The 20207-nt window shown below is 35.7% G+C and overlaps 2 protein-coding genes across 12 annotated transcripts in view; one reads left to right on the plus strand and one right to left on the minus strand.

Annotated features, from left to right (window-relative positions):
- The window catches only part of LOC139969995 (uncharacterized), a 958452-nt gene that overhangs the window by 607631 nt on the left and 330614 nt on the right, over positions 1-20207 (plus strand). The gene's annotated exons all lie outside the window — the stretch shown is intronic.
- LOC139969970 (uncharacterized) overlaps positions 1-20207 on the minus strand; it is a 395025-nt gene that overhangs the window by 333375 nt on the left and 41443 nt on the right. The window contains exons 8-11 of one of the 7 annotated variants that reach the window (XM_071975450.1): positions 15287-15363; positions 10162-10217; positions 2844-2879; positions 14-63 (exon numbers count right to left, since the gene is read on the minus strand). The exons of 3 other annotated variants lie outside the window; for them this stretch is intronic. In XM_071975450.1, the coding sequence (XP_071831551.1) occupies positions 16-63; positions 2844-2879; positions 10162-10217; positions 15287-15363 (217 nt within the window). In that variant the 3' untranslated portion in view covers positions 14-15. Of the gene's footprint in view, positions 1-13; positions 64-2843; positions 2880-9887; positions 10218-15286; positions 15364-20207 lie in introns of those variants that run through there. 3 more of the 7 variants (XM_071975448.1, XM_071975449.1, XM_071975446.1) reach the window with 3 other exon arrangements.

The following is a 20207-nucleotide window of genomic DNA, read 5'->3' on the forward strand; positions in this document are numbered from 1 at the left end:
TGTATTGACTTACAGTTACTTGCGCCTTGCCAGGTTCCACTGGTAACTCCTCTCATTGAATCCCTAAACAAGAGAGAAAAATATAAGCAATGAATGTGTATAAGATGACACAGAAACAAAGACAGTGCAGTATATAATTAAATGTTGTAAATATTCATCATATGCATCCATATTAAAAGTGTTATTTCAGATAAATCGAGTCATGTTACATAAAACTTTGAATGTTTCAAATGTTTTGGAAATTGTTGTCCTGTTCATTATTATTATTTCAGTTATTATTTTAGGGATTCCTAACGAGTACGTCTTGCGAATATTGTAGTACTGAACATGATATACACGTGAAGGCTTAATCCATGAAACCATGGTCACCTATGATGTGTTCGCTCTGATTCCATGCTCGAAAGGATTTGTGAAGATTGAATTCTATAAAAAAAACGTTCTTCTGTTTGCTTGAAATATTCCAAATAAGTATATAAATTACAAAATGAATAACATATGTCAACCCATATTGACTCACAGCACGAGGATAATATCCTTTCCCAGTCTATAAAAAAAAAGTTAATGTGTAAAACAGTATTACTGTACAAGAATCAGTTCACTTATCTCCACCCGACCCTCTTCCCTGTTGGTAACCATCTAATGACCTACTCAGGGGATTTCCCCTTGATATCACGATGACTCAATCAATGCAACCCAATGTACTATCACACATTGGTGCGATGCAGGGAAACGTTCTATCCTGTTTAAAAGCTGATCCCGTCTAGCTGAGTAGCCATTTTCAATTAAATTTTAAAGTTTAACATTCTCATCGTTATGAAAGAATTCACAAATGTAGGAGAAAATCAAATTGGACATTGACTCATTCCTTCTTCCTGTAGAACTTTGAAACCAATCGGATCATTTCGTCTAAAAGTTAAATGAAATGTTGGGTAGGCCATGTCACTACTGGTGTACCTTTAATACAGAAATTCCCTGAATTGACCATTATTTAAATGTAACGGGATAGAAGATTAATGAATGCGTCCAGTTACAGACAATTCATAATAATGGACGTTAAATATGAATCTAAGAGACTGACTTCGGTCAGCTTGCGGCTTTGATTAGCCAATGATGGCTTTTTTTCGAGTTCCTGCTTGCAGGAGGATATAAATTACATATATGAACAGTTTAGGTGTTAATTATTAATGCATATTATAGTGCGAAAGAATATAAACAGTTTAAGCCTTAAATGCGAAAACAGAGTCTTTCTTGCTAGCTACCTTATTTCCCAAACTATAGTTTAATCATCGACACATCGTTCTGATTAATAACCAGTCTAATTAACCGTCCCAATAACACCATTTTACAGATGAACGGAGGAAAGGGGGGGGGGGGAGGGCGGACTCAGACCGGTGTAAAAAATAAGTATAATAAATTGTAATTCACTGAACATTTGAAACTCATATACGCTCTCTGTCCGTCTTTACGCCGTTGTTGGCTGCTTTCTTAAAAGAATCCGTGACAGTAATTCATTGCTAGCTCATTTTGACTAACTTTAGAAAGGTTTGGTAAAATATAAAGAAATTGGCTTTCATATTGCAAAAATAAATGCAGACTAAAAACAACGGTGACCGTATAGAAAAATTAACTCTACCAGGTTGTGCTAACAAATAATCAATTAATTGAGATAACAACCAGCGTTAACCGTTTCGAAATCTTACTGTAGGCTTTGAACTGACACACATTTGGGAAGTATATTGCTCAATAAATGTTTTTTTTTTTAAGGTTTATGTTGAAAGAGAGTCGACTCTCATGCACGCAGCTTCATACTAATCACTATAGTGTCGTTAGCTACCTACACCGTTGCTGTCATGTCTTTTATATAAACGGACCTGAACTGGAGCTTACTTGATGCACCCCTCCTCCATTTAATCCACTCTGTAATGGATTACTGTATGACGTCATCACTCAGTCACTAAAACATCAACCGTTCATTTCTACTAGTTTCCTTACATGTCTTATGACAACAGTTCGCTCCGAGTTAGTGATTTTATGACACAGTGTATGCTCTCGTTTCACAATGATTCATGATGCTATTACCCAACGGATACAATCCTAAACCATCCCCAACCCCTCCCCGACCCCAGGGAATGATTGTAATGATTTTAATATATCAAAGAATACCGGAGTAGAGATTTATGGTAGATTTGAGTAAAGACTTCTACAGTTAGCCCTTTGTGTGTAGAGAAAATTGTTACGCTATAAAAGTAACATTCAAAATGTTAATTTTTTTTTATCAGTTCCTTTCACGGTCAATAAATTGTGAACACAATTTTCAAGGAGAAATTAATGAACAAAGGATGTTCTACAAGAAAATTATAAATATCTTCTATAATACTTTTGGTATTGGTAACGAATTATGATATGCACATCAGCAGAGTGAAATAAAATAATCATGAAGCATCTACCAGCGGGAGGGGATTGACCGCTTAAAAGTTATATTCCAATATTGTATGAGGCTTGTAACACGCCATAACACCGGACTAAACTTATTTTAAAGTCTATCCGTTTCTTAGTTTAGCATTATATACTTTGACCGTGTGTGCGGAAGTAAGATTATTTAGGCCGCATCTAAACTTGACATTGAGAACGGTGCTATCATCATTACGAGTTATACACGTGTAACTGGGCTATCTGAATTCCCTTTTCGATACACGACAATTATAAATCTTTCTCCGTGATGAGAAACAAAGTTTAATGCTCGTTTGTCTTATTTCTTTGTTTCACATTAATTAATACCTCTGTGTCTGTTACTAAAATTACCGTTACTAATTAACAGGAACATGAATATATGTCTCGCTTACCTCTTCTCCTGGTAGTTTGCCATTTTCGTCACAGGCCTGAAAGGAAGAGAAATATTATATTCATGAGATTTTGAAATTGAATTTCAGGAAAATATAACATGGCGAAGCAAAAAATTTATAAATTAGAATGATATATTTCACAAATATCACAGTAAACTATTCCTGAGAGGTAAACGCACAGTTTTCCAACACACTAAAGTCAATATAGGAGACAGACTCGTCCATGTAAGGTGCACGGACTTAATAACATTAATATAAGCATCAGCTTTATAGGGTAGACATAGTTAGTTTTATAAACCCGCCCATAAAGACTGAATGACGTCATGAAACACTGAGTGACGTCATAATGATGAGCTTCTCACTAAGATGATCAGATAAATACCATAAACGACAGAGAAGATGACAAGGAGGGAAAAAGATGACAGTATTCAAAGATAGACCCCAGAATATCGTTATTGGATCAATGTAATGATGCAAAAATAAAGCAAAATATTGAGTAGCCCCTTCCCCCTTCGTCTTAGATATTCTGTTTTTATCGTATTGGTTGATCGTGAAGAGATAACCATGACAGTTTAGGAAATGTACTTGTATGATGAACAAATAAAATAAGAGACACAAGGGGAGAATTAAATAGACTACTGTAGATCTGTTAACCTTTAAAAATATCATAAAATATATAATCCCTGCACAGATTTTTTCTTTCTAAATTTACCATGGGTGTGTGTATGTTTAATTGGTAGTTTTTACATGCGCACATAATCAGTTTTCCAATAGTTGTCTCTTTCTGTTCAACGTTAGGCAAGGAACACTTAGACCAGGAAGCGACGGTCTGTAAATTAAGGAATATATTGGGTTTGTGTAACCGATGCGCCCTGTGTGTCTATTAGACTAGTATTGGCAGAAACCACGTGCTGGACTTGGTTTGGATTGCTCATATACTCTATAGAACTCTGTTCGGACTCGAGAGTGCCATATTCGAACCAAGTGGTCTCAAACTTGGCTCTGAAAAAAGAATATTTGGACTCTACCACATCAGAGTGTTTCTTATACTATAACATACCAATATATTGAATGGTTCTGTTAGAAATTAAGTACTAAGAACAATAGGAACCATGTGAGGATACAAGGCCCGGATGTTGCATTATTTTATCATCAGTACTTGAATATAATTATGAAGATACAATAGTTAATTTGCCGGGTGGTAAATTTTACAAAATCAGCCACATTACCAGGTACTTTGAACCCCCCCCCCCACCCTTGTCATCCCACTCGGGCCTTAGCTCTTTCGAAATAATATTTTTGTTTTAAATTGTATTTATCAGTTATTCGAAAAGACGAAAGAAATAATACAAATATTTTAAAAACACTTTTATTTCAGATTCACCGTTGCCTTTTTTGTTGTATCATAATGCTGCTGCTTATTCATAGTACTGTACATAAAGAGGATGGTACAAAGAGGATGGTACGTTTCCTGAAAATTAAATAAAAACCTTAAATTTAATCTTTTAGTTACACTTTTAAGTTGTCACCTCTCCATTTAATTGTCCTAGTATGTTAAAGTACATCAAGTTGATGAAACCTACCTAAAAATATATTTGTTTCTTAGTTTCAAGTGAAACCAAGATACGTCCTTTCATAAGCCTGCTTGGACCCACACATTCATATCAGTCACGTATATACACATTAATCTAAATTGATAAAGAAATATAATCAATATGGATCCCTCAAATCCCATTACAACTCAAACTACTAAGTAACATTTAATGATTGTTGTATTGCTGCTTGCAGTGACGTCAGACGTAAAGATTCTAGAGATGAAAATTATCCATCTATATTTTCACCAATAAAACAGTTTTTGACTGAGAGCACGATGGATTCATTTTGCTTTATATATTATAATCTGTCTGAATATTCCATAATTTAAAATTGAGAATGCTCATTGATTCACAGGGCAATTACTTATATAAGGAGAGCATATAGGGGTCTACATGCGGAGAAAGAAGGACAATAATAATTAGGAAATAGGACGAAAGTGCTGGAGTACGAGCGTGGAAGGGAGACTTCATTAAGTTTCATTCATGTGTACCATATACCTCATGTTATTGCTACCATACATCGTCACAAGGGTGCTATCGTATACGTTGTATTGGGCGATATATACATCCTGGACAAATAAGTCCTCGTCGTTGGACAAAAGAAAATTTAAAAAAATAATATAATTATCGTCACTTCAGTTCGGGACCTAGCCCCTCCCCCACCCCCCCCCCCCCCCCATAAGAATCTCTCAGGAAGTTGTATTTCATCTTTGATATGTTCATTGATATATTACACATCAAACCAGAGAACGTATGTTATTACGATAATTAGGCAAGACATGGAATTTTATGACCGATTGTCTTTAATTCGGTTCAAGTTTACTTAATCAGAATGTCTTAACGTGCGACGTGTGATTACATGAATTAACACTTAATTAATGCCTATCTGAACATTTACGGTTGTATAAGATTTCGTTTCATTTTCAATGCATTATATATTACACAACGCATATGGCTGCTTTAGGAACACTTGAATATGGTTCCAAATAAGATGAAAGGGTGTTGAAAGAGAGGAGTAGGGACAGGGACAGAAAGTTGAGCAAAATACAAAGCTTAGGATGATAAAAGAGTGATGAAAACTTTGTAATATCCTCACATGGGTTTCTAAAGTATACTGTGAGCCTGACAGGAAGTAGACACTTGGCAACATGTAGCATTGTGCCCATTTCAAGAATTTCGGGTAAAATGAAGATCATATCCTAGATTAACGCTCTGTCCTACCGTGACATGTATTATATAATTATGTCGCATACCTCACTGATCTAAACAGTTTAAAACAGATCTAATGAAAGTATTCAACAGAATCTTTTATGTCAATATCTTAAGGTTATAGCTTTGCATACGCATAGGCGTAGGGGCCCAATTTGATTTGGGAGAGCTGTAACAACTTGCCCGAAAAATAAAACACATTTTTTTTCGTGCGCGTACAACATCTTAATTCACATATTATATGCATCGGTTATTACATCGCATGCCAATTACATACAACCATTTGCCTTCTTATAACCCTTCCGTATTGTTTTTTGGGGCAAGTCGTTACAATAATAATGATCATAATAGAATCAGTTTAACCATTGAAAAACACGTTGAAATTTATTTTCTTTCAGTAGGTGCCCGAAAAATTATCAGCATATTGCCCGAATTTTCACAAAACTATTTGGTTGGGGGTTTTAGCCTCCCCCTAGCCCCCCCCCCACCTCTTACACATATGTTTATACTGTAGCACTTTCATCCATATAACTAAACAAGTCTTAGTCCGTAGCGACTGTAACGGAATACCTACAGCAATATAGACTATATGACTATGTGTTGTCTGTTATACCAGACAGTCGTATATCTGTAAATCAGCTTAGTCTGTACTTTAGACAAATCCATCTTATGACATCGTCAAAGATGATGTTTCAGTTATAGCATTGCTTATACCATTTTGATCGCGAGGGATAATTCGATCATCAATAACGGTGTATCAAAAAGATAAAATCAGATTAAAAATTCTCAAAATTATAATATGTAACATTTACAGCTCTTCCGTTAACTAATTATTCCTTTAAGCGTTTTGATTGGACATTTCCTATATAGAGTATACATGCAGACATATAGAACACCCATTGTATCCTGCACTTTAAATGTCTTTTAGTTAAATCTAATAGAAAGTTACACAATTCTCATATCCTGCCAGAAAATGGAATAAAGCCATTAGGAACTTATTTTATTGGCTCTGTTTGAATAAACTTTAAAAGTTGATTCAAACAGAGCCACTTGAAACCTTTTCTTTTATAGATTACTTTTAGCAACATAAAGTTTCAAGTATTTATTAACCTTTTACTTTCTTATCTTTACATTCATATTTATGTACATATTTGTTTATTTCTTAGTCTTTCGTTCTCATGTTTGAATCTTTTATATTTATACTGGTGAAAACGGTAATAAAATGTTAAATATATTCGGCGATTGTAATAGATTCGAGTTGATATTTCCTACGGAAGCTCTAAGTGTACATGTTATTTGTTCAACGGTATAGCAATATTATAGTAGGAACTATGAATCTGACCGCTTGTAATTAGCCTCAGCAGACGATGAGAATACAAACAACTTCAGCCCCAATTATAACATGAATAAGAAGGTAAAGCTAGTATCATGTCATGACATGTGTAATAGTTCTGATTTAAGTTCGGATGATGGTAAAAAACAACCAGGTTTTACATGCGTTCAAGCATCTATCAAAGTTATAATAAGTCATCAAACTGATGAAAACTTTTGAGTGCTATTTGATGGCGATGAAGTTGACATTGTAAACGAAACCAGCTATGTAAATGTTACATTCGTTAAGTTATTCTTGTCATTCAACCATTGCTATAAACGGATCATCCAGCTTCTCCAAAGGAGAGTCTAATGTACATCTAAAATACTTTTTCACAAAATGCAGTATAAGCAATATACGGCACGGGCTTAGGATGTATATATATCCGTGACGCAGTATCTTGAAGAAAAAAAAGACTGATTGATGTGGGTGATCTTTATGAACATTGTGTTCGTATACAGCGTCACAAATTACGTGTCCGGTTCTTTGATTACCATGGTAGCTAGACAACAGAACGAAGCAGTAGTACAATTGCCCCACATACTAACTAGCATTATGGTCTTGTTGTGTAAATGTGCGTAAAAAGTGATTTAATCACAGCTCCGCCGAATCATTAGTAACGATTTATACCACAGAGCAAACCTGGTACCACTACAAACATATATTTACAAGATCTTTTTTTTTTTACAGTTTATTTCAATTAACGAATATAATACTTTTACGAATTCCAAAATAGTCTTCAATTTTCTTTCATTTTATCAATAAACGTATCACCTCTTCCTTCATTAATATCAATCGCCAAAATGTCCAGCATTCGCATTCTGGAAAACGGTGAGTCTGATGTTCACAAGCAATTTCGTTTATCTATGCAATCCACACACAAATGATCGGCAATGACAACCAGTTTCTAATATGATTTTAAAACCATTGAAAGAACAACACAATTCAAATCGCGCTGCTTCGCATCGGTCACCCTACGTTACATTACCAGTTCATCTTCATTTCTGACCCAAAACATAACTGGTTTGTTAATGTCTTATACACATTAGTGTACGTGGAACCGTCGCAGAAACATTTACCTTGATAAATAATGTTTAAACAGTAGTGATCGTTCAAATCCCCTGAAGCTATGTACGTCAAAATGTTTACACTAATCTAGATAAGTAGTAACTTAAACTATAGTTATCATTCAAATCTCTTGAAACAATTAGAGAGAACTGAGTTAATAATTGAGTAAGATTGAACTTAGAAGGAAGAGGAGCAGAAATGGACATTTGCAGCTTCTGCACTTTGTGTTGTTTTGCTACAATCTGCAGGTAGCAAACTTGGCAGTATAAGGAAGATAAGAACCTTGAAAACATAATGTTACTTCAGTACACCGAAATCCTAACAGCGGGAAGGTTAAAGTTCTTAACAAATATCCATGACACTAAATTTGTGGGACAAAAAATTGTCTAAATCTGGTTAAGCAACAAATAATTCAAATCAGGAGCAGTCATTTGGTTGTAACAATATGTCTATACCTCTTAGTTAGTTGCAGAATATCCAATATCCAATTCTACAAATACATGGTTTGGTCAAATTTACAACCTATTACGTAATAGGCAGTTTTATTTCATGTTAAGAAATACGTTTACCCAGTGACTTAATTCTCACCTTTATTTATCTTTAGCCATTCCCCAACTTTTCATTGACTTATACAGTTGGGGTAGATCACCCAAAACTCTGTCCCTGTAGTCAGCTGCTAAAATTATCACATGCCAATCATGTACTTTTGAATTAATTCGCTAAAACAGCACAAAATTTCAACAGTGAATTTGTTCAGTAATTACTGGAACGAAGACAACTTATTTAAAGCTTACTATCATTTAGTGTTGAAATGATTTTTGGAAGGCTCCCGTAAAAGTGAACAAAACCACTTAAAATCATAATACAGGGGCAGCTAAACTGGGCATCTATACTGGACATCTATACTGGGGCAGCCCTGGGCATCTATAAAGGGGCAGCTATACGGGATAGCTATACGGGGCAGCTATATGGGGCGGCTATACAGGGGAAGCTATATGGGACAGATAAACGGTGGAAGCTACACAGGGGCAGATATACAAGCACAGCTATACGGGCAGCTACACCAAGCTACAGGGTCGGTTAAAAAGACTGTTATACGACTGTTACATCTGATGTATGTGTTATGGTTAACATATTCACCAAAATTAAATGAACATAACAAACTTGACATTGTTCATAACAACCCGCACAAATAAACAAACGGCATATACATCAACATATATCACAATATGTAACAAACCTGTCTAAATGTATACCTTTTAGCTGAAGTTTTTTAGCTGATATTCATGAAAACAGTGCTCTTATCACCCGACCCCATCTATTCTCTTTTACAGCTCTCATTCCTCAATTTTCTCATCATTTCTAGAATAAAGCGATTTGAACTCAGCTTTTCTTTGAATGCTGATAACGTTGTATCTTTACAAATTGAAACTACTAGAACCGAGTTTCCTTTACTCATTGCTGCATCTTTGCATACAGTGACAGCTGCCATTAAATGAGTTTTAGAGATTGAACAACATATGCATCGTCAACAATATAACAGTTTCATAGGAACGTTATTGAGGAGCGAAGCTAAAACACGATCATATTGATTTTGTTTCTTACACCTTTATCTAACTCAATATGTTTCATTGTTATAAATATGTACCGTACTTGTGGAGAATTGTTTTACTGATAAAGTAGTTGTTTGAGTATAATGATAAATACACGGGTCTAACACAGGCGCGTATCCAGGATCTTCTAACCCGGTGGGGGGGGGGGCGAGTTACTATCTAAACGGAGCCCCTCCATCGGTTGGCGCGCCGCGTATAAGAAAATTTCTGGTTTTGATACCCCCCCCATTTTATATTTCATACAGACGACAATCTCCCCCACCCACCAACGCTACCCCAACCAGTTCCCGTAATGGGAAAATATAAATTGCTTATTAAAGCTTATAATGTTGACAGCAATCATGTACACTTAACCGCCACATGTTATCACTATGTTGATATAAATAATTAATGTGAATGAAAAACAGAGGGCGGACTTGCATTATCAGCAATAGCTGCCATAAAGGTGAATTGTCTGTTACCTGCCATAGACCGGTCTGCAAGTTTAGACGACGATTAGGTGTGCTCAAATTCCAAACTGTATGAATAAAATGAAAGAGACATATGAATAGTATCAGTGCATGCTTAATCTTTGCTGGTCTGGATTGATAATATAAACATTATATTCAACAAATCTATATTTCCACTCGATGCCAAATTCATATCAGCTGAGTAATCAATCTAGTTGATTCTTCAATTTGTATCTTATCAGTTTACTATCATTATCATCTCAGTAATATAGCTGATCATTTTACAACTATTATCCTCTTAGTTATATAACCAATCAGTTTAGAATTGTTATCATCTCATTAATATATCTGATCAATTATACACTAAGCCTGCAAGGAAAACACCCCCATTCAAACATAAACATTTCTTGTACTAAATTAAGAAACCAAAGCTTGCTAGTCGATTATTTGCTGCTCAGATCAAGAATAATAATCCATGGGACGATGAACTGATCAGAGAAGGCTCAACTTCAGTGACGTCATCACAGATTATGAAAGCCAATAATTTAAATGTTGATAATGGAAAAAATAGTATTTGAATTTATGGAGCTATAAGACTAGACAAATCATCGTGATGATCACGTGATCACATTTCCGATGTCCTGAGAGTATGTCAGTTGTGTAAACTAAGGTTTATGTGTTTTGTTTCTAGCCACTTTCTTGGGTTTTCGTTCAACTGTATTAAGACTAAAAACATCAATCTCTATACTTGTCCCTTATATTCAGGAGGAAGGTTTGAATAATCTAACATCGTGTTATAATGACTTGACATGCACAATTGTAACATTGAACATTAACACTGTCCAAATTTCTAAGAAGTTTCAAGAAACCTACCTTAAAGTCTATTATCGACGGAAGTGTTGATGGTGACAAAAAACACTTACATGTAAAGCACTATGTATGAAGATATCATATCAACATAAATTATGATTTGTGTCGTGGTTTGTCTTTCAGAACATCAATAAGGCCGTGACAAAACTACAACAAGAACTAAACAGAAATATCAGCAGCAATTGTATACAATTACAATACTTGTTGAATTCAAATAGAACAGACCATTGTAACATCTCTTTGTTTCTGTTTGTTTCCATTTTCTGATTCCGGAATCCCTAGTTTAACGGTTATGATTCGGTAACAATACTGGTGACGATATGACAAATGCTCATTTCCATTAAACTCAAGAAACACGTATCTATTTTGAATAACCATGATAATTCCTTTTTCATCAGAGACTACCATAGCCTGCAGCATAGTTGCATCATGATAATTTACATCACCCAAGCGAAGGATGACAAAATTCTCTTGAGCATTATTTTTATTTAATGAGTAAAAACAGTCTAGGTCTGAGTCGGGTACCCGAATACCTGGGTACCCGACTTAACATTCGTGTACCCGAGTCGAAAACACACAAAACGAGTACCCGTTTTCTGAGAGGGTGGTCGCGTAATTGCTACGCGATTGCTTTCATGAGTTCATGTTTTGATTAATCAAGACACGCGAATACGGAAGATTAATTTAATGAAATAACTTTCTTGTAGTGTAGATGGCTGTTTAATTGCTTACAATTTCTAGTTTGAGCCATTCGTAATGGGGTTTTTTCCTGTGTGGATAAAATCACTCAACACTGAACACGAAAATATGATACCGGTGAACACTACTCAAAATTGAAATCTTTAATCCATCGAAGCAGCAACTGTGTACGTACGATACTATATTACCTCTTCAAAACATAGCACATACTTTCCAAACAATTGCTAACAATAGCTAATTGAAAGTTATATACAAGGCTACGTTTGTGTATGTGTGTATATGTGTGTATAAAAAAAAAAAAAAAACCAATGTGGTGTTAGGCTAGCATGTGGTCGAAGATAGCAGTAATAATGAAACTATTCCATGGATAGCTTAGTTCCAGCCAACTGCCTTACAATTTGAGCAAATAAGCAGATTCTTAGTCTAGCTTTCCTCATTGACTTAGGCTGGTGGTTGACTACTATGGGGTCAAAGATAACAGCAATAACGAAAGTATTCGGTGAATATTTTAGTGCCGGCTAACTGCGACACAATTTAAGCGAATAAACAGATGGTTTGACTAGATTTCAATGTTGACTCTTTGTGATTTTAGCCTACCATGTATTTGGAGATTTGTAGGGATTTTACGAAAACAAAATTTGTCGAGTGCACGTATCTTTGTTGTCATCAAGCAGCTAGCCTAACTCTGGTAGTCCATAGCAAGTGCTTTCCTCTCATAGTTATAGCTACTGCATACGTTCGTGCATGCGTGAATAATGGAATTCTCAAAATTGCTATATTTTTTCAATCATTTGTTAATAGAAGGAAAGACTGGCAAGGACATTTACGGGATGTTATAAGATGGATTATAGACGGGAAACAAAACAAAAACAATCACGGCTTTTGACTAAACGTTTATTCCAAATACGATCGTTTAGCGATGAATCCCTACATGGTCACAGCCGGAATGTATGTTTAATTCAAGTTGAGAGCTGAAATTTATTACGAGAAATCCTGACTTGGCAACTTTTGACATGCATGATTTGAAATCATATTGTGGGATCTCGCAATCCCGCGGCTAATGCGAACCTTGTATTGTAGTAAAAGAAACAGGCGCAAGTATTTTTATGAAAGGTTTTTTCTTTATTTCATGTGCATTTGCATTTTTATTTATTATACACCAAAACATGATATTCAGTTGTTCATAACAACATGAGTATCGCTTGAAAACGTATATTTCGGAGATGTAATGTAGGTGTCATAGTGATCTGCCATGTATGTACATAATACATTGTTTTTGACTAGCGACGTATATAACATTAAAGCAAGACTCACATATACTGTAGCTCTTTAGTCAAATCACCCCACCCCCACCCACACTCCCCCCCCCCAAAAAAAAAAGAAATACCATAACAACCAACGAGTAAATAGCACATAAGCAAGAAGCGCCGCGTGAAGTATTTATACCTGCCCTCCTGCACCCGACCTCTCGCCTGTACTCGTTTCTTCCTAGTAATGCCTTTGGTTAGTTTTAATTAACTTAAACGATTACAATGAATCATATAGCGTCTACAATTTTTTTAGACGTCTGTAGACAAGATGGTGAACCATACAGATCAAACATTACTGATCTGTTCTTGTATTTACGCGTTGACCGATGAATAAAACTATACTTGAATTGTATCTGAATCCCTCTCTTAACTACTACTTGCAAGATTAGTGGTTTCTCAAATATTAAGTTAAAACTTCGACAGATAACACGCGGTAAATGGAATAAAATATAGATCGTTACATCAGGGAGTTGTTATTCCATAACAACTCCCTGGTTACATCATTAAGTGTATAATGCCGATGTAAAACTGTACCGAATCGATACACAATATGTATATTGATGGCTTGAATAATTAATAAGCATAAAGCCTGTTTCACGCACTTCTCGCTTTGTATGCAGATATACAGACCGAAAACGTAAATTAGATAATTTTCTTCGATTGTTTCATGTTATTAAAGGGTGTGTGGCGAAGTCCCCGGAAGCTGCAGAATGTTTAAATAGGGTTGTCAGGAAGAAACTTAACTTCAATATTGTACAGAACTTTTCTGATAGCTCAAGCGGGGTTGAGGGCTTTCTATGGAATACATTTCAAGCCCTGGTTGGTTCCAGGAGGGGAAGCCCATTGAAGATTTTACATTTGGTGATATCCTCTATTCTCTCGTAACTTTAGTTTAAAGCACTCAAAAACAAAACAGATGTAATAAATAAATGATCGAAAATCTATTATGTATTCCAAGCAGGCTGGAGGGGATCCGATGGACTTAAGCTGCACCCTTTGAAGATAGTTTTCGTTCTCTTGAAGAAATTTTGAAACACGGAAATATATCTATGAGAAGAACTCACTTTTCAGCGGATTGTAGTGTTAGGCCCCGGTGGGTGGGGGGGGGGGTTAGCAGGCGGCGAAGCCTCTGGAAGCTGCTTCATTTTATTAGCCAAACATTATCCAAATATGGGGAACTGTAGGCGTAAGGGAGTAACAGACAGACCGATTCTGTTTTTTTCTTCGTTTTTGTATTATAACTCTTACTTTCGTAAGTGTATAAATGGAAAAAATATAATATGGTTTGAAAATTCACATATAGTGTTAAATGCTTTCCCTCATATCATTACCCACATATTATTTCTATAAATATTTGTTCAAGGCAAATCATGCATGTATGTTAATGTTTGCCAATACAAGTAGATTGTACTCTTTTCAAGCGTCGGTCAAGGGGGTGTTGTGGTTCTCCCCACCTCCCCAACCCCTCCACCACGTATTTCAAACTAACTTAAAATAGTTAAAACACAATGTTGCGTTTAGACTTAGATATTGGACATAAGTCAAGTCAAGTCATATAAGTCAAACTATGCCTCAAAAGGTATAATTTGAAGTTAAATTTTTGGTCTCTGTTTTGTTTTCGCATATTTTTTAATACAATTTGCAGCAATTTTAGAGATACAAGAACTTCGTTTGAAGAACTTGGAAGAAAATAATTTTAAACTTCGCGGTTTGATTTTGCTATTCAGATTGAAAGAATGGTTTAAGCGGAGGTGTAGATGTGTTTAAATGTGTTTGTTTTAAGGGGGCGGGGGTGTGGGGGTTGACAGACTCCGAGGAGCACAACATAACTTTAAAACCTTACACAATCATTGTCGCAGTGTAATTAAGTTGCCCAAAGTGTGTGATATCACTACTTTTTGGAAAGAGATTTAAAGCATCAATTGATGTGATGGCTTCTCACAATAACATCTTATAGGGCAGTGATCTCGAAAGAGCGAAATGAAAGGAATATGATTTATCTCTTAAATCAACCAAGCCTAGCAATATTAAGTGTTGTTACATTTCTATTATTCAGTTCGTTGTTTACTATCACAGTTAGACTCTGTTCTGGGTGTCTCCTTCATATAAAATGGCAATCATGTGTTGCTGATTCATTACTCTCTTGTATGTAACTCAACAACAATCAACAAGTGAAAAGAAATTCACATAGTTGGTAAAAGCCTTACTAAATGTAAGAAATGTTAAGTGTGTCCATTATGACGTCATTGTGACAATACCTTTTACATATCTTGATTTCAAGGATGATGGAATGGATCCAACTGGAATAGTGTCTGGCAGATCGTTCCCTCCAAACCTATGGAGAGAAGTAGAGTAATCATTGTGTAAGGTGTAAAAGACGTAGAGGAATGTCCTCCTAGTCAGGTTTTTTGTTTACTAAATCAATGAGGATAACAACGCAAACAATAAATAACAAGGACATAAATCACATCTGATTGATCATTAGATCAGAATTAATTATCATCACAAGTCTCGTGCTCAAACGATTCTACGAAAAATAAACTAGAATGGAAATAGTATCGTAGATAATAATGATGATAGTTGGAACTGCTGTATGTAAATTGTATGTGGTTGATATTGTGAAATGTATAGCCGTCCACATTATCAGAATTGGCTGAACTGCCATTTTTTGCTCGGATCACGTGATTTATATCGTATGTTATTTTTGGCAAATGTATTGATGATATAGTTCGTCTTCGTGAATCCTCGCTTTAAATGAGAACTGAAAATGACTGAGATTGTTAGAGTTCAGTGGTAAGATACGAAATCTAGAAAAATAAATCTTAAAGCTGAAAAAAAAATCTTTTTTAATCTCAAAAGAGTTTAAGATGCTACAAATAACATATTTCAATGTAATGGCGGGATAACAAACCTGCAAAACATACACTAAAACGGAGGAAGAATGTAAGGGAGAGGGGTAGGAGGGTCGAGGACATAGCAACATTCTTTACTGGGCGCAACAATTTTTCATCTCGGGTTGGAGTTAAACATAAATTGTTACTATTATATGATATACCAACGTTATTTAAGTATTTATTCAATATCAACCTTCATAATTGTATCGCATTGCACGCATTGTTTTTGTCTTTGATCTAAATGAAATTGTACAAAAGTATAACATTTTTGTGGAGTTGATAATAATGACCTTAATCATTACACAATCGAATCTTTCTATCCAACTATTTTCTCAATGAAGAGCTGCATGTGTCCAAAATTTCCGACCCCTTCATAACTTGGAATTATTAAGACTTCCTGGTCATACTTTGTTAAGAATACGCTAATGCCATCGTCGTTGATTCGCAAAAGAAAACTTTTATTGGAAGGTGGAGGCACAACCACTGAGGGGAGGCAAAAGTTTTCAGCAAAAGTTTTCTTTATACCGGTACTTTTGAACTGCATATTTTATCATTATTATTATTTTGAAGCCAAATAGCAATTTTTTAGACATGAAGGCACTTGTTACAAACACACAACAAAAAGAGGGCACTTGAGTTTATCGAGCACGAAATGAAATTATTTGGATTAACCGGTAACAGATAGTGCATAATATCCAATAAATATGTTAAAGTCTAGCTCAGTATCATCCTACCTTATACCTGAATTGCCCAGTTCTATGTAAAACACTACTCCGGAAAATTGAAAGAAAATATATACAGTAGGTTATGTTCCTTGTATCTAATTAGCATAATTAACGCATAAATACTGCTACTTCTTATGTAAAACGTTTCTTTACAATCGTTAGTTTTCTGTATCTATCCAGTGACTGGTTAAAGCAGGCGCGTTCGAATATTTCACTAATCTTATATATAATGTAAGGGTTATAGCGGACACAACAACTCAATGTACACATGTAGGCAATATATTGGAAATAATTGTTGCACTAATCATTTATATTGCTACAGCATTGAAAACTATTTATTAAAGGTTATATTTTAATAAAAGGGTTCTCTAAGCAGCTAGGCCTGTACTGTAGTGTCTCAAACAATTAAAATACAACATCTGTAAAATACCTACGAAGATAGCTTGGCTTCTGTTACATAAGGGCTCCTCTACTTAACTAGGCATATAATATACATAAACTAGGTGTGCGGGAGTCCTAAGCATATGCAGCACCTCACTGCTACTTTGAACCGCTGCTCAATTAGAGCGGCGACTTCGTACAATTTCCCAATTAATTATCTGTCTTTTAGCTGCAGATTGATGCGTGAAAAATATCGCTAGCACTACATTTCACTGCTTAAATCAAAGCGATCTTTTACGCAATGATAATCTGAGGCTGTAAGATCTCTCCAGAAAACTTGTCTCAAAACGAATTTTGACTGATAGCCTGGAGGAAAATTGGCTTAAGAAATAATGAAGGAGATGTTTTGCCATCTTAAGTGTATTGGTATTCTGACTCGTATTCTTCACGTTGTTGTGTTAACGAACCCTAATCGACCCAACCGTTGCTGGCCTACACAACATAAAATTGCTCACAGGCCTAGCCAGGTTCGTTCAAATTGTCCCATAATCATAAACGTGACGAAAGTCGAACGTTACTTTTAAGGCCTAGCTATGCTGAAACTGGTGGAAGAGACTACACAAATTTGGATCAACAACCGATCCAGACAAAAGCTCGTGAACTCACTGCCAAACTAAGACCATTTTACACAATTATTTCGCGTTGAGATTGGTCATAGTAAAAAATCTAAATAGACGAACTGTTAAGTTTCATAAACGCTGCCTTGTCACAACGAAACTACATTCAATCTGAAATAAATAAGACGAAAACGCCCAACAGAACCGCTGTATTACAAAATACATCTTTCTGCACGCAAAATAAGGCTTCCGAGCGGCACGTTGAAGCCAATGAAAATATGTTCGTATTTTCAGTTTTAGATTCTACGGATGCCCATAAGCTCATTACCAATTGCCAATAGCCTCATATTCGTATGAGACGTAACGAGCACGTTATCTGATAGGCTGGTTGGTGGGAGATATGGTAGTTTATAAAACAAGGTTTCCAAAATTTGACCCCCGGTGACCCCAAATGACCTTTGATCTCCACAAAAAAAAAAAAAAAAAAAAAAACATAGGCTGTTGCTCCTCAATGTGGTCCTCCTATTCACGAAATGTGAGATTGGTCCAAGCTTACCTTCTTGAGATATCGTGTTTACAAGTTTTTCAGTATTTGGCGCTTGTGACCCCAAATGACCTCCCCACAAAACAATAGGGTTCTTCTACTCAATGTGGTACCTATATACACCAAATTTTTAGATTGGACCAAGCTTCCCTACTTGAGATATCGTGTTCACAAGCGAGGCATCACACACACACACACACATACCTGTACGTCCTCATACAAAAGGTGTATAGTCAAATCATCGTCCTTTGAGGTCCGATAATACAAACACACACACACACATGTTTGTGTTTCATTCAGACCGAGGACCCCATTGTATTTTCCATTGTTCAAATCCATGTACCCTAACTTTAACAATACCCCATACAATAGAATTCTTCCGAGGACGTGGTGATTCTTTAGAAATCACAACCGAGGACCTGAAATTCTTTTGTTCAAGTCCTCGACACACACACACACACTCTCCGCCTGCATGAATGCATACGTTACGATTATCATCGAAACCAAAAATAAAAGCGTTAATGCTTGAAGTCAGATTGATGAACAGTGAAGTGTTCAAGCTTGCTTAAATTTACAGGTCAAACACTCTTCACCTTGGTTTTAATCTTCAAATTTATCTATAAAACTATAAAACTACGTATCGCCGAGTATGTTGTCCTGTATAATGTGTATTACGTCATGTGGCTGGGGTTAAAACAATGTGTAGTGTTGAGATAACTGAGCGTGTGTATACATACGAAATGGGTCAACAAAGTTGAGAGAAGATAGTGACTTACTTTAATTAGGTATGCAAAATTCGGGTTTATGGTTCTTCAACAGTTCAAAACTTCGATCATGTCTTACGTAATCGTTGATTTATTGAGAGCAAACAACATTGTTGAAAAATTGGCAACGCGTTATGTAAACGCTGAAACACCTAGCCCACCCGTCACGAAGTGTGCACAACTTTATCTTGCATTCTTATGCCTAGAGGTCTATGCGTAGAGTATTCATCTTTCTCTTCATGCGTTCTGAAAGCGTAGACTCGCGGTATTTAGACACACTTAGTTTACATGTTTTCACTCTATTCGCTGCGATTTGACGGGAGGAAAACCCCGGATGTGCGACCGACGGAATACAATAACCCACAGATCTCTACTAACTGTATTTCCAGGAACATAACACCTCTCCTTCGGTTTCTTTTCTGTTTTATTTTCCTTTCTTTTTCTTTTTACTTGTCGACCATGTTACTATCACAATTTAATTATGTTCAGTTTTAATATACATACCACCATGATTCATGTAAAACATCGCAAATTATCACGCAATGAATTCATTTCAACAAGTGAATAACTGCTTCTTTTTTTCCTGCTCAGCAACAAAGCTAAATGAACTGTGGCCATATTTACGACCTGGATATGCCCCTGGCAGTTGTATAAGTGTTTATTCTGATTGTTAACTTGTAGGTTCATTCATTGTGTACCGGGGATAGAAATCTGTACTTCATTTTGTTAGCGTGTGTTATAACAATAATGTAAACCATTGTAAAGAAAGTTCTGAAGGCGATGATGACAGCCTTCTAAGCCTTTCTAAATTCGCTAAAAACAGTTAAGTTGCAAATTTGAAATCGATTTCTAGTTGTCGTTATCCATTATACATTTTAAACGTCGATGGAAAAATTTAATCACTTTCGCCTGATCTGTGTAGATAAAAAAGAACTAGTGCGGTATATAATTCGATATTTAAAGAGATAAAAGATCTCATCAAACGAATCTTTGAGGATCTCAAGTGCTTTTTTTTTCTTGCTCGTGTTGTTGTTTGCTTGTTTATGATTTATGGCTGAGAAATATATTAACTTGGTTATTACTATATTTCAGATTTGTTATAAGGCGACATGAACCTTCGAATTGCTTTCTCCCTGCTAAACACGAGCAATATTTTATCTCCACCGTTTAACCGTTTAATCAACTTCACAGAACAAAACTGTTCTCAATAAAACTAGGCAATTAAGAACCCACAATGTTTGTAGTCACATATTA

This window comes from Apostichopus japonicus, chromosome 7, assembly GCF_037975245.1.
Source record: "Apostichopus japonicus isolate 1M-3 chromosome 7, ASM3797524v1, whole genome shotgun sequence".
Lineage (NCBI taxonomy): Eukaryota > Metazoa > Echinodermata > Holothuroidea > Aspidochirotida > Stichopodidae > Apostichopus > Apostichopus japonicus.